Source organism: Ahaetulla prasina, chromosome 2 (genome assembly GCF_028640845.1).
Source record: "Ahaetulla prasina isolate Xishuangbanna chromosome 2, ASM2864084v1, whole genome shotgun sequence".
Taxonomy (NCBI): domain Eukaryota; kingdom Metazoa; phylum Chordata; class Lepidosauria; order Squamata; family Colubridae; genus Ahaetulla; species Ahaetulla prasina.
The window spans coordinates 82344988-82357827 of NC_080540.1; the positions used below are offsets into that span (position 1 = coordinate 82344988).

The 12840-nt window shown below is 39.8% G+C and overlaps 1 protein-coding gene across 1 annotated transcript in view; it reads right to left on the reverse strand.

The window, feature by feature from the left end:
- CDHR2 (cadherin related family member 2) overlaps positions 1-12840 on the reverse strand; it is an 87422-nt gene that overhangs the window by 18789 nt on the left and 55793 nt on the right. The window contains exons 10-15 of the mRNA XM_058167849.1: positions 9700-9789; positions 8035-8160; positions 5324-5467; positions 3062-3137; positions 1400-1506; positions 1002-1232 (exon numbers count right to left, since the gene is read on the reverse strand). Coding sequence (XP_058023832.1) covers positions 1002-1232; positions 1400-1506; positions 3062-3137; positions 5324-5467; positions 8035-8160; positions 9700-9789 — 774 coding nt within the window. The remainder of the gene's footprint in view (positions 1-1001; positions 1233-1399; positions 1507-3061; positions 3138-5323; positions 5468-8034; positions 8161-9699; positions 9790-12840) is intronic.

A 12840-nucleotide genomic window follows, 5' to 3' on the forward strand; every position in this document is an offset into this window, starting at 1 on the left:
TACTGTAGAACATTTTCCACTTACAGGAATTTTTCAGATACAACGTTTTCTTTAAGCCAAACTCAACTCCGAGTGACTTCATAGACATGTCTTCATGAAGGCTTTTCTGGCAAAGCATGAAAATATTCTGCCATTGCTTTCTTTCAAGGGTTTAATAATTTTTAACTTTCTAACTTAGTCTGCAACACAGTTATTTCATGGTGGTCTACAATCCAAATACAAAGGAGATCCGATGCTGCTTAGCCTAATTCTGTTATGTACTAGTTCAGGGGCGTCAAACTCAAGGCCCGCAGGGCCATCCTGGAAATCCTGGTGTAGGACCAGCCCATGGTGCCTCGCCAGTGAAAATAAAGCTTGGAAGGGCCACATGTAACCCTCGATAGCTTTGTTTTTGCTGGCAGAGGGTTGCAGGAGAGAATAGAGCTCAGGAGCCCGTTTTTTTCTGGCAGAGCACTCAGGTCACCACAGGCACCCCCGAAATGAGTGACAACCAGCTGGCCATGCCCACCCTGGTCATACCCACCCTGGCCCCCTTAGGTCAAACACAACCCTGATGCGGCCCTCAATGAAATCGGGTTTGACACCCCTGTGCTAGTTGGTCAAAAGAATTTAAATCTGCCTTTAGTCCAAATTCAAACTCCTAGTCTTCAGTGAATGAAACAGCAGGCTAGTTTTGCCAGATCCAGCCTTGTTCTGAACTTTTTTTTTTTTTTTAACTTTAGCTTTGCATGAACTACATGAAGATGTCTAATCCAGCCACTGTTCTGTAGCAGTTTAAGGGGTTAGGTTAGGATTGGAAAGACCCAGCGTGTTTCCACACTCTGCCATAGAAAAATCAGTGACTAGGGGACAGTTGATCGCTGTCGGCCCAATCTACTTTGCAGGGTTGGTGTTAACTACACTACCCTATAAACTACACTATAGGAGTCCATCCTGTAATTCCAGCTAGAGCATTTGAAGCAAAAGCAAGATAAAAAGCTACCAAAATCCCCAACACTCACCTTGTCAGGATCATAGGCTACAATGCTGAGGTTGGCCACAGGTGTTCTGGCAGAAGCATGTTCTTCGATCTGACCTGAAACATTGACTTCCGTAGGGCCTGTGAAGTTGCAGGGAGGGCCCGTGCATAAATAAAACTGAGGTTTGTTATCATTGATATCGGTGATATGGATGGTCACCTGGGAGCTCACTTGTACCACTTGATGGTAAATGTTCAAGTTTTTTTCTCGAGCCTGTCCATTGAAGCAAGAGAGATCGCTTAGTTTGGAGGTCTACTTAGTTTAGTAATTTGATGCTTTTGTATACGAAAATATTTTTGTATACTAACAGGCCTTTGACAAAACCCAGGGGTAGAGGAGGACATAGACCAACCGTTTCCCAGGGCTGGTTCGCTACTCACAACAATCTGAAATTGCACCTCTTCACCTGGCACGCCTTCTCGGTCCAGGTTACTACTCACAGTGATGACTCCTGTGGACTGGTTCACTGTAAACAGGTTGCTGGCATCTAGAGAGGGAGATAATCAGAAAAGCATCTTATCAGCAGTGTTGGAAAAGTTAATCCTTCACTAAGGAGGCCATTGTGTTTGGCTTTTAATTTGGACCTCAGGAAAGGGGTGTGCTTTTGTGTAAGGCTCAGTAGAGATTCTCAGTCATTTATTTATTTATTTATTTATTTATTTTTCACATTTATATACCGCCCTATCTCCCTAGGGACTCAGGGCGGTTCACAGGCAAGTAAAAAATGCATATAAATACAGACTAAAATAACAATTAAAAAACTTATTCCACATAGCCGAATTGTTAAAAACAATATAAATAATAAAACCCATTTAAAACCAGTAAATTTAAAATCTAATCCAGTCCTGCGCAGATGAATAAGTGTGTTTTAAGCTCGCGACGGAAGGTTCGGAGGTCCGGAAGTTGACGAAGTCCTGGAGGGAGTTCGTTCCAGAGGGTGGGAGCTCCCACAGAGAAGGCCCTTCCCCTGGGTGTCGCCAGACGGCACTGCCTAGCTGACGGCACCCTGAGGAGTCCCTCTCTGTGAGAGCGCATGGGTCGGTGAGAGGTATTCGGTAGCAGTAGGCAGTCCCGTAAATAGCCCGGCCCTATGCCAGGTCATGGTTGTCCCAAAGATGCTTTTTTCAGGAGACAGCTGGACTTTCTTGTTTTTTTCTTTGAAGATGTTTCGCTTCTCATCCAAGAAGCTTTTTCAGCTCTGACAGGATAGTGGAGAATGGAAGGGTTTATATTCCTTGCAGACAGCTGGTAATTTGCAAAAAAAAAAAGCAGACTACAGGAACCAGGAGTACCACTCAGGTGACCTGGGAACACAGATAAACCTCCAAGTACTTCTAGGACCCTCTAAAACAATGCAAATTACCATCTGCCTGCAAGGAATATAAATCCTTCCATTCCCCACCATTCTGTCAGAGCTGAAGAAGCTTCTTGGATGAGAAGCGAAATGTCTTCAAAGAAAAAACAAGAAAGTCCAGTTGCCTCCTGAAAAAAGCATATTTTGTATAAGAACGATTTTCTAATCACTTGGTTTGTTACAGGACCTCAAGAAGGTCCTCTGACACCCTCTTCCTCCAGCTCTTGGGATGGAGAGACAAGAAAAAGTTTAAGATTGCAGTCATTCAACATAGTCAAGACTAAACGATGAGACCATTTCTGGAACTGTCCATTGCATGGATAAGCAGTGGAGTGGCCTCAGAAATTGTCGGAATTTAAGTTCAAAATATATAGAAGACATTACATATCTGACTGTAGGAAAAGTTATAATGCAAAGGAAGCCAAGAAGACGACTTGGGAAGAATGTGATAGGAGCCAGGCTTTCTGCTTTAATGAATAAAATAATGTGTCAGGAAAGGACTGAACATCAGCTATGATTTCCTAAGCATAAGGGTGCTGCTATGCATTTTGTAGACATAAAGTATCAATATAGTAATTAAAAATTAGAGGTGTATGCATAATTAATTTCATGGTTGTAGACAACAGAAATCATAAACTTGATCCTGTCTGCACACCTGATATCCCTCTTCCCCAAATTCTTTACTTACTGATGACACTGTAAAGGATTATATCATTCACATCTTTGTCCTTGTCAATGGCCAATACTGTCATTACAGGAGTACCCTAGAAAGAAGAAAGCCTGAATAAGATATGACATACAGTATTTTGTATTTCCACAATATGTAAAGAAAGAACCTGATTTGCCAATGTGTTCATCAACCCTTGCAGCTGTGCATAATTCTAGCTTTATTAAAAAAAAGAAATAAAAGGTAAACAATCTTCCACCAAGAAAATAAAGGGATCCACCTTCTAGATAAATAATTGCTGTTCAGGAAAATAATTTTAGGTGTCTAAAAAAAGCAATTCTGCCTTGATCTCCAGGGGACAATTTATTCAGGATACTGCTTATAAGCGCCAGGTGCTTAGAGCTCAAAGCATTGTTGGAAACCCCACACACCCACTTTACAGTCTGTTTCTTTGCTCTTTTTTCATGTCTTATTTGTTTTATTTATATTGTATAACATTCAATTTTCATCAAACAGTGTGTGTTCTGGGTACAGTTATATTTAAATAGTCATATTACACATCTTTGTTGTGATAATTCATCACCATCATATTAATAATACAATAACATAATAATATAATAATATTAATAAGACCTGAGCTACTAATATTCAAATACATTTCATGCATGAAACTGCTTTGCTGCTCACAGGGTAACAAATTGCTCCCCAGCCCTAAATGGAAGGACCACTTTCTGAATCAACCTGCCCAGTGGTGGGTTTCAAATTTTTTTACTACTGGTTCTGTGGGTGTGGCTTGGTGGGCGTGGCAGGAGAAAGATACTGTAAAACCTCCATTCCCACCCCACTTCAGGGGAAGGTTACTGGAAAATCCCCATTTCTTCCCGATCAGCTGGGACTTGGGAGGCAGAGAATAGATGGGGGTAGGGCCAGTCAGAATTTTTACTACCAGTTCTCCGAACTACTCAAAATTTCCGCTACCGGTTCTCCAGAACTGGTCAGAACCTGCTGAAACCCACCTCTGAACCTGCCAATGATTTCTGATTTTGGAGGGGGGAAAAAATGTCCTCACCTCTAGAAGTTAAGACAGAATCTTGAGGAATTTTAGAAGGAAATATCTTCAAATTATGTAGGCTTTGTTTATAATAATAATAATAATAATATCAGAGTTGGAAGGGACCTTGAAGGTCTTCTAGTCCAACCCCCTGCCCAGGCAGGAAACCCTACACCATTTCAGACAAATGGCTATCCAACATTTTCTTAAAAATTTCCAGTGTTGGAGCATTCACAACTTCTGCAGGCAAGTTGTTCCACTGATTAATTGTCTGATTAATTAATTAACTGTCAGGAAATTTCTCCTTAGTTCTAAGTTGCTTCTCTCCTTGATTAGTTTCTGCCCATTGCTTCTTGTTCTTCCCTCAGGTGCTTTGGAGAATAGTTTGACTCCCTCTTCTTTGTGGCAACCCCTGAGATAACCCCTGCTATCATGTCTCCCCTAGTCCTTCTTTTCATTAAACTAGGCATACTGGGTTCCTGCAACCGTTCTTCATATGTTTTAGCCTTCAGTCCCCTAATCATCTTTGTTGCTCTTCTCTGCACTCTTTCTAGAGTCTCAACATCCTTTTTACATCGTGGCGACCAAAACTGAATGCAATATTCCAAGTGTGGCCTTACCAAGGCATTATAAAGTGGTATTAACACTTCACGTGATCTTGATTCTATCCCTCTGTTTATGCAGCCCAGAACTGTGTTGGCTTTTTTGGCAGCTGCTGCACACTGCTGTCTCATATCTAAATGGTTGTCCACTAGGACTCCAAGATCCCTCTCATAATTACTACTATTGAGCAAGGTACCACATATCCGGTACCTGTGCATTTTGGTTTTTTGGCCTAAATGTAGAACCTTACTTTTTTCACTGTTGAATTTCATTTTGTTAGATAGTACCCAAGTCTGTCAAGATCTTTCTGTATCTTGAGCCTATCTTCTAGAGTGTTGGCTATTCCTGCCAGCTTGGTGTCATCTGCAAATTTGATGAGTTCTGCATCTATCCCCTCATCCAAGTGACTGATGAAGATGTTGAAGAGTACTGGGCCTAAAACAGAGCCTTGGGGTACTCCACTTTTATTATATTATGCCTCTGTTTATATTTTAAATTCAGTGCCATCCTGTGATTTTACTATGCTTAGCCCCCAAATGGATTTAGTAGAAAATTTTGAAGCTTTAAGATTTGAAAGCCAGGTTTTGCAATATACAGGTTTTGTCATATACAGGTAAGGAACTTCTTACCAGAGGGCAGTTCTCTGACACTGAGGCCACATATGGCTCTCCCAAAAACTCTGGATCCAGATCTGGGACATCAATAACTGTCACAGATATATAAGCAGTATTGTTCTGGTAGATAAAAAGACCATTCCACAATCCTCCATTGTCCTAGAATATACAGAAGCAACCATAAGTCATTTGAATTGACATTTTGCCCATCTATGGTAGCACTGTGATGAATCCTTGTATTTTGATGTAACTGAAAACACACCTAGTGTATCTAGGAGATTGCATTTCCATTAAAAAACACATTGAAAAACACTTAGTCTGATTTTTTTTCTGAACCCAGATCTAAAGCTGTTCTTTCATAGTGTTGCATCTAACTGAAATAGGTTAATTATTCTGAATAGTAAACTTAGAACTGAGAGTGATGGAGACATTTTTAAACAGTTTTTTGATTGCCTATTTAAATCACTAATTTTGATCTTATTACACCATTGTATAAAAAAATAAAAAGTTGTCTTTTCCTAGCTTTATATAAATGTGGAAGAGTTCATTTCAGTTCATATCTTGTAATCATCTAGAACAGGGGTGTCAAACTCACGTCGTCACAGCAGCGTCTTGTGACGTATCAGGACGTTTTTCCCGTTTGCCAAACCAGGTGGGGGCGTGGCCAGCGCATGATACATTGCATCCGGCCCATGGGCCAGGAATTTGACAGTCCTGATCTAGATCAAGAATTGAAAGATATTCTTTCTCTGACCTGTTTAACAAGGCTATTCAGGTAGGTAACTTAATCAGAAAGGACAATTAATTGATCTTATGTGATAGTGTTTATGTATTTGTCTTCTCTCTTCCTTCCCCTTTTTTTCTCCAAACAATTTAAAATATATATATTTGGACATTTGCCTATAATGTTATAAAAAACCATAGTTTATCCTCTTTTATACCTTTATCCTCTTAAAATGTAGTTGAATTAAAATGCAGCATCTGTCAGATAAGAAAGTTTTCCAAATACAATTATTATAGAGGTTTGTCAATATCTAAACAATCTAGCAAACTATCTTCCACAATCCAATATCTAAAAATATATTGATGTAGATTTTTAATCACCCAGTCAAAGTAAGCTAACAATAATTGGGAACCTATTTCTCTGAAAGGTGCTGGGGGGGATGGAGAGTCCAAAAGAAGAAATGGTTTGCATAGTTTTAAGTTTTTTTTAAAAAAAAACCAAAATGGCAAGTGTCCAATCACACTTGACCAATAAAGAATTCTATTCTATTCTATTCTATTCTATTCTATTCTATTCTATTCTATTCTATTCTATTCTATTCTATTCTAAAATGGCAATAACATTTAAACTGAAGCAGATACAGATAAAGAGATAGTTATTTACAATGTACATCTCATTCCTAAACTTTTTCTGACATTATAGGAGACTTTTCAAGATATCCTTTAGCATTCTATAAATCTGGAATTCATCAAATGACCAGCACAGAGCAAATTCAGAGCCAACTCCCTACCTAAATATTCCATCATTATCCACAACTTTGTGCTTTTCAAACAGATGCCACAATATTTTGTGACATAATGACTATCACAATGGCTGAAAACCATTATTTCCTACTGATGTGATTAATGTCATCTGTGGCTTCCTCAAGATGAATGATTTTAACAACAACCCCTGAACTGCTGCGTTCAGTTATTGATGCTTTGAAGGAGAAAGGAGCCCTTCCCGATGTGCTCCAGGTTGGTGAACAACTCCTCAGAATTCTGCACTCTGGGCACCAGCTTGGTTACTGGTGAGTGGGGCATGGTGCAGATCCAAAGGAAGAGGAGGAAAGACAGCCTCAGTTACCACCGGGTCTTTCTATGCTTCCTAATCTGATTTCGTTAATCTAGGACCTGAATTACTGACACAATGCTTAATAAAACATATTGCATAATCCCATCTAGTTTATTTATTTATTTACTTATTTACTTATAGTTCTTACCCTACTGTTAGTCATACCCCCATAAACTTGTTCAAGACGTACAAGGGAGAGGGAAATACTCATGCTGTAGTCCCCTATCTAGTTTTCAGTGACAATAATAACATAATAACAGAGTTGGAAGGGACCTTGGAGGCCTTCTAGTCCAAGTCCCTGCCCAGGCAGGAAACCTTACACCATTTCAGACAAATGGCTATCCAACATTTTCTTAAAAATTTCCAGTGTTGGAGCATTCACAACTTCTGCAGGCAAGTTGTTCCACTGATTAATTGTTCTAACTGTCAGGAAATTTCTCCTTAGTTCTAAGTTGCTTCTCTCCTTGATTAGTTTCCGCCCATTGCTTCTTGTTCTACCCTCAGGTGCTTTGGAGAATAGTTTGACTCCCTCTTCTTTGTGGCAACCCCTGAGATATCGGAACACTGCTATCATGTCTCCCCTAGTCCTCCTTTTCATTAAACTAGGTATACCGAGTTCCTGCAACCGTTCTTCATAAGTTTTAGTCTCCAGTCCCCTAATCATCAATGTTGGGACTACAACCCCATGCTACATGGGAATTCTAGGATCTGCAGTCTTAGCACACTCACGGGCTAACTGTTGGAACACTAACCCAAATCCTTGTTGAGAGCCCAGTTGAAAGCCACTAGGCACAGTGCCTTATTCATGGCAGTTAAGCACCTAGTTTGTCTCCTCCACAGAAATGAGATTGCCACCCCTTCCCTGCCTCTGAATCTTCCTGAGCCTCACCATAGCAAAGATCTTGATTCGATAGAAAGTGCTCTTATTGTTGTAGCTGAGTGAGCCATTCAACACCACAGTGCCATTTTGCAGAATGTTAAAAAGCCGATAATTCTCTGCATTGTTTGGAATGACCTGTAAAGGAGTCACAAGGTAGAAACATGAACAGTAACAAAACACAAAACTTTGCCTTGAATAAAATACACATTCCTCAAGGACGACTTTGTGGCAAGTCCTGAAGAAATTATAAATTAGTTGATGGTGGGGAGAAGTGTATCTATTTATAACAGACAGACTCAACCGGTAAAATAACCTTCACCATTGGTCAGATGAATTCTCAGCTTATGTAGCAATGTGTACAAGATCTAGTAACAATGGTTGCAGCACTCCAGGGTCATGTGATTACCATTTCAACCTACCCAGGTAGCTACCGACAAGCAAAGGCAATGGGGGGGAAGCTGGTTTCAAATATTGACCATGTGATTCACTTAGCACTTGCAGTGATTTGCTTAACAACCATGGCAAAAAGGGTGTAAAGTTATGTAGGACCCACTTAACAACTGCCTCGCTTAGCAACAGAAATTCTGATCCCGTGGTTGAAAGACGAGAACTAGCGATATGTCTCAAAAAGATTCTGTTTACAATTTTAAAAAGTAACAGTCTTTAAATAGTTTCATACATTTTCATTTCCAACTAACTTGAAATTCTTGTACTGTATGTAACTTCTTTTGAATTCCATTTTTTTTTATTCAAAAAGTTTTACCAAAAAAAATTTCCCCCTTTCCCCCAGCCCCCCTCCCCTCTCCCTTCACAAATTCCATTTTTATTATTGAATTCCATTTTTATTAACGCAAATTCAGAGATAGATTTTAACCAAAATTCTCCAATATGATTATGTAAAATGTAAATTAACCTGATGTCTTTAAATGGTCTTGATATAAGCATTTTCTGCAATTGTGACTACAGTACACTTTTTGCTTGGAACTCTCAGAAACATACATTCTTCTGAGAAATATTTCTCAAAGAGAAATGTGCACTTTTTCTGCAACTCTTTACTTTCAGAAAGATAGCTTACAAGTGGCTTTATATATTAAATTAATGCATTAAATGGGGAAATTCACAATCCTAAGAATTAATTTCTGCACAAGTGTCATTGGACAAATATTACTTAGAATACATTCAAAATGCCAGCATTTGGACATTCATCTGTCTGTCTGTCTGTCTGCCTGCCTGCCTGCCCGCCTGCCTGTCTATCTATCTGGCATATGGCATATCATAAATGGACTTGCAATATATATATTAACATTTCATCTGGATTTAAAAACACAGTAAAATATAAATATTAAAAAATGTATATTCAGATACCAATATCTAGATAATCTAACCATTGAAGTGCAGCTTTGTTTATGTGAAAAAAATAATCAAATATTGGACTAGTATATGCCCTCAGTTTATAATGTGATCTACAGTTCGACAGTTTGTGGAAATGGGTTGCTGACCACCCAGACACAAAAGTGACCTACCCAAAAGTGCCATGTCAGCACTTTTTAAATTACCATGCCAGCAATGGGCAACCTTGAAAGGATTCTCTACCTGACATGGCATCTGCCAGGATTCACTATATATATGGGGTATAGCATCCTCCCCTCAGTGTGACGGTAGGGTCCCACTTACCTCTATGATTTTATAGGATACCCGTCCAGCATTTTCACTATCACTATCCACAGCTCTCACATCACAGATTGGGGTACCAATTGTTGTGTTCTGGAACAAAGTTAATTGGTTTGCAGACTTGGAGTGAGTTGAAGGAAGAGCAACAAAAGCTATGTATAACATCCAAAGCTAATATACAAATCATTTAACAGAACCGTTGAACACGATTCTGAATAATTGCCTTGGACCTCACACAAGGGCAACACTTTTCTGCTTTGATTAAACAAAGTCAACCTCAAAAAAAGGGACACTGCTTGAAGGGATGCATTAACTAGTGCATTCCTTCAACAGTGGCACCCTTACTGAGTGCTTTAGAGCAGTGGTGAAATCAAATTTTTTTTACTATCAGTTCTGTGGGCGTGGCTTAGTGGGCATGGTGTTGCTTGGTGGGCGTGGCTTGCTGGGTGTGGCAGAGGAAGGATACTGCAAAATCCCCATTCCCATCCCACTCTGGGGCCAGCCAGAGGTGGCATTTGCCGGTTCTCCGAACTACTCAAAATTTCCACTACCGGTTCTCCAGAACCTGTCAGAACCTGCTGAATTTCACCCCTGCTTTAAAGCAATTGGGCTGCTTTAATCATTAGGAAGGAGGTGTTGTAAAATCCAAAGTACTTCCTGTGGATTATTTTGGAAATGAGCATTGTTGTATTAAAAATTATCTAATAAGATAAATCCCTTGGTCGTTTGAAAAAAAAGAATGGCAAAACTAGAAGTTATGGCATTTTTCCTTAGCCTTATCCATGTATGCCAGTCATGATGTCCTGAAGATATGAAGAACTGCAAGCTACCGAAAACTCAGCCAAGAGGACAATTGGGGAGTTACAGCTCACTATCTCTGAAGGGCAGAAGCTTGGGTAATGTGTAGCTATTTCTCTGGGACATAAGAAGTACTACATGAGAGCTAATTGCTCATTCTGAGGGCCTCTGGCGGCTCAGACTGCTAAGACAGTCTGTTATTAACACAGCTGCTTGCAATTACTGCAGGTTCAAGCCCCACCAGGCTCAAGGTTGACTCAGCCTTCCATCCTTTATAAGGTAGGTAAAATGAGGACCCAATAAAAGTTGACTTTGTATATAATATACAAATGGATGAAGACTATTGCTTGACATAGTGTAAGCCGCCCTGAGTCTTCGGAGAAGGGCGGAATATAAATGCAAATAAAAAAAAAAATCTGTGTCTCAATCTAGCTCTGATGCCGGAGAAAACAAGTGACTTTCTCTATCCCTTGATTTCATTACTGTTAAAGAGCCTAATTATTCACTACGTTTAAATTACCGTGCACAAAATAATGTATAGCTTTATTAATTACTATTTAATTAAATAATAAATTATTTTGCACCAATTGGGGTTGCAATATATAGGGAAAAGAGAATTAAATCTTCCTTAATTGGCTGCAATCATATCAAAAATCCATTATTTTGATAGCAATTAGGCTGGGGATGGGATATAGTTGCCACTGACATGGCGATGAAGCTTTCTATCTAAGCTGTTTTAAATATACAGATCATGTTGCACGTCACAGATTTAACCTATTGCCAGTTTAGGTTCTATCATTATCTAAGTAACCTACTGTAAATACCATCTAAATCTCCTGCTGATTTTAAATTATTACTTGTTTCATCCAACAAGTTCTTGAAATCTCTATTTAAAACAGCGGTTTTTCCTAATTTTTCTTATTCCCATTCCGAAGTAGCTTCATTCATTCCTTACTTGTAACAGTAGCCATAGGGTCTAGCATACAGTATATACAGTACTATGTTAGAAAGGAGTAAGAATGAAATCATGTGGCTGAAATGGACAGAATTGGATACAGAAGTTGTTTCTTAAATACAGGTATCCAAATGATATAATGTCCTTGCAGTTGTGACAGGTTAATTTCCCCCCCCCCTTTTTTTTTTAGTTCCCACAGAAATTGAATACAAGAGAAGCTGCTTCAGGGAATGGCAGGGAGGTCCTGCATGGATGCTTTGTGGTGAGTTCTGTAGCATTTCTCTGAACTCATTTTCAAAATATACACACCCCTGATCTCCGTTGTTTCCATGATTAACTTTTGCCAATCATTGTACAGGTCTACTTTTTTTAAAAAATATTTAGCATGTGTAGGAAGTTAGCACCCACCCCTCTCCTAAAGGAATGAAATATTCTTGGAAATATTAAAAAGGCAGAATATTATACCTCCCTGGATGAGAAGGAGAAACATGCTCTTGGAAACTAGCCCCCACCTTTGCTAAAAGCCCCAGAAAGACTGGGCCATCCTATCTACAAGACAAAAGACTGGGCCATCTTATCTACAAAAGACCTTCAGCTCCAGGGTGACAGGATTAGCCCTCACTCAAAATCCAAACTAGGACAAAGCCATTAAACCATAATAGGAATTGCCCAAAGCCCCTTCATTACATCACCCAGCAAGATTCAACCAAGCCTGAGACTCAAGACAACCTACAGAGTTACCCCTGCATGGTCCCATGGGAGTCTGACAACCAATCAGAATACATTTTTTACACAGGAACAGGAAGCTCCAAGGCAGGGCCCCCTGAGAGAGTACAAACCAATCTGTCTCTCTCCCTCACCCATGTGCTCGATTGCCCAGAACTTCAAACCATGTGGTCCTGTCAACCATTAAACCATCTTTTCAAACAACTTCCATGTTTCCAGTGTCTTTCTCCCCACTTGGAACTGAGCCCAGATGGACATTTCGTCCAACAGGTGTTTATAATTCTCGGTTGACAATAATTTTTTCAGAGATGATTTAGAAGTTATAGTGATGCTGAATGAATGGTAATTATGTCTGTTCCCCAAAGTTGCAACTGTTGCAGCACACCCATGGCGATGTAATTACAATTCTGACATTTGGCAGCCCACCTGCATTTACAACCCGAGAAACACTTAATCCCATTCCTCCCTCTCCCCTATCTTCATTTCTAATTCTTGCATGGCTTTGGAAGAGTAGTGGTATTCACTTACCTTCACTACCAGTTCAGAACTGGGAGCATGCGTGTCATCTATGTACATGCGCAGAGCCTTCTACGCATGTGCAGAGCATCCCCGATGACCTCCGGGTGGATGGGCAGAGCCTCCCGCCACCACTGCTACTGGTTCTC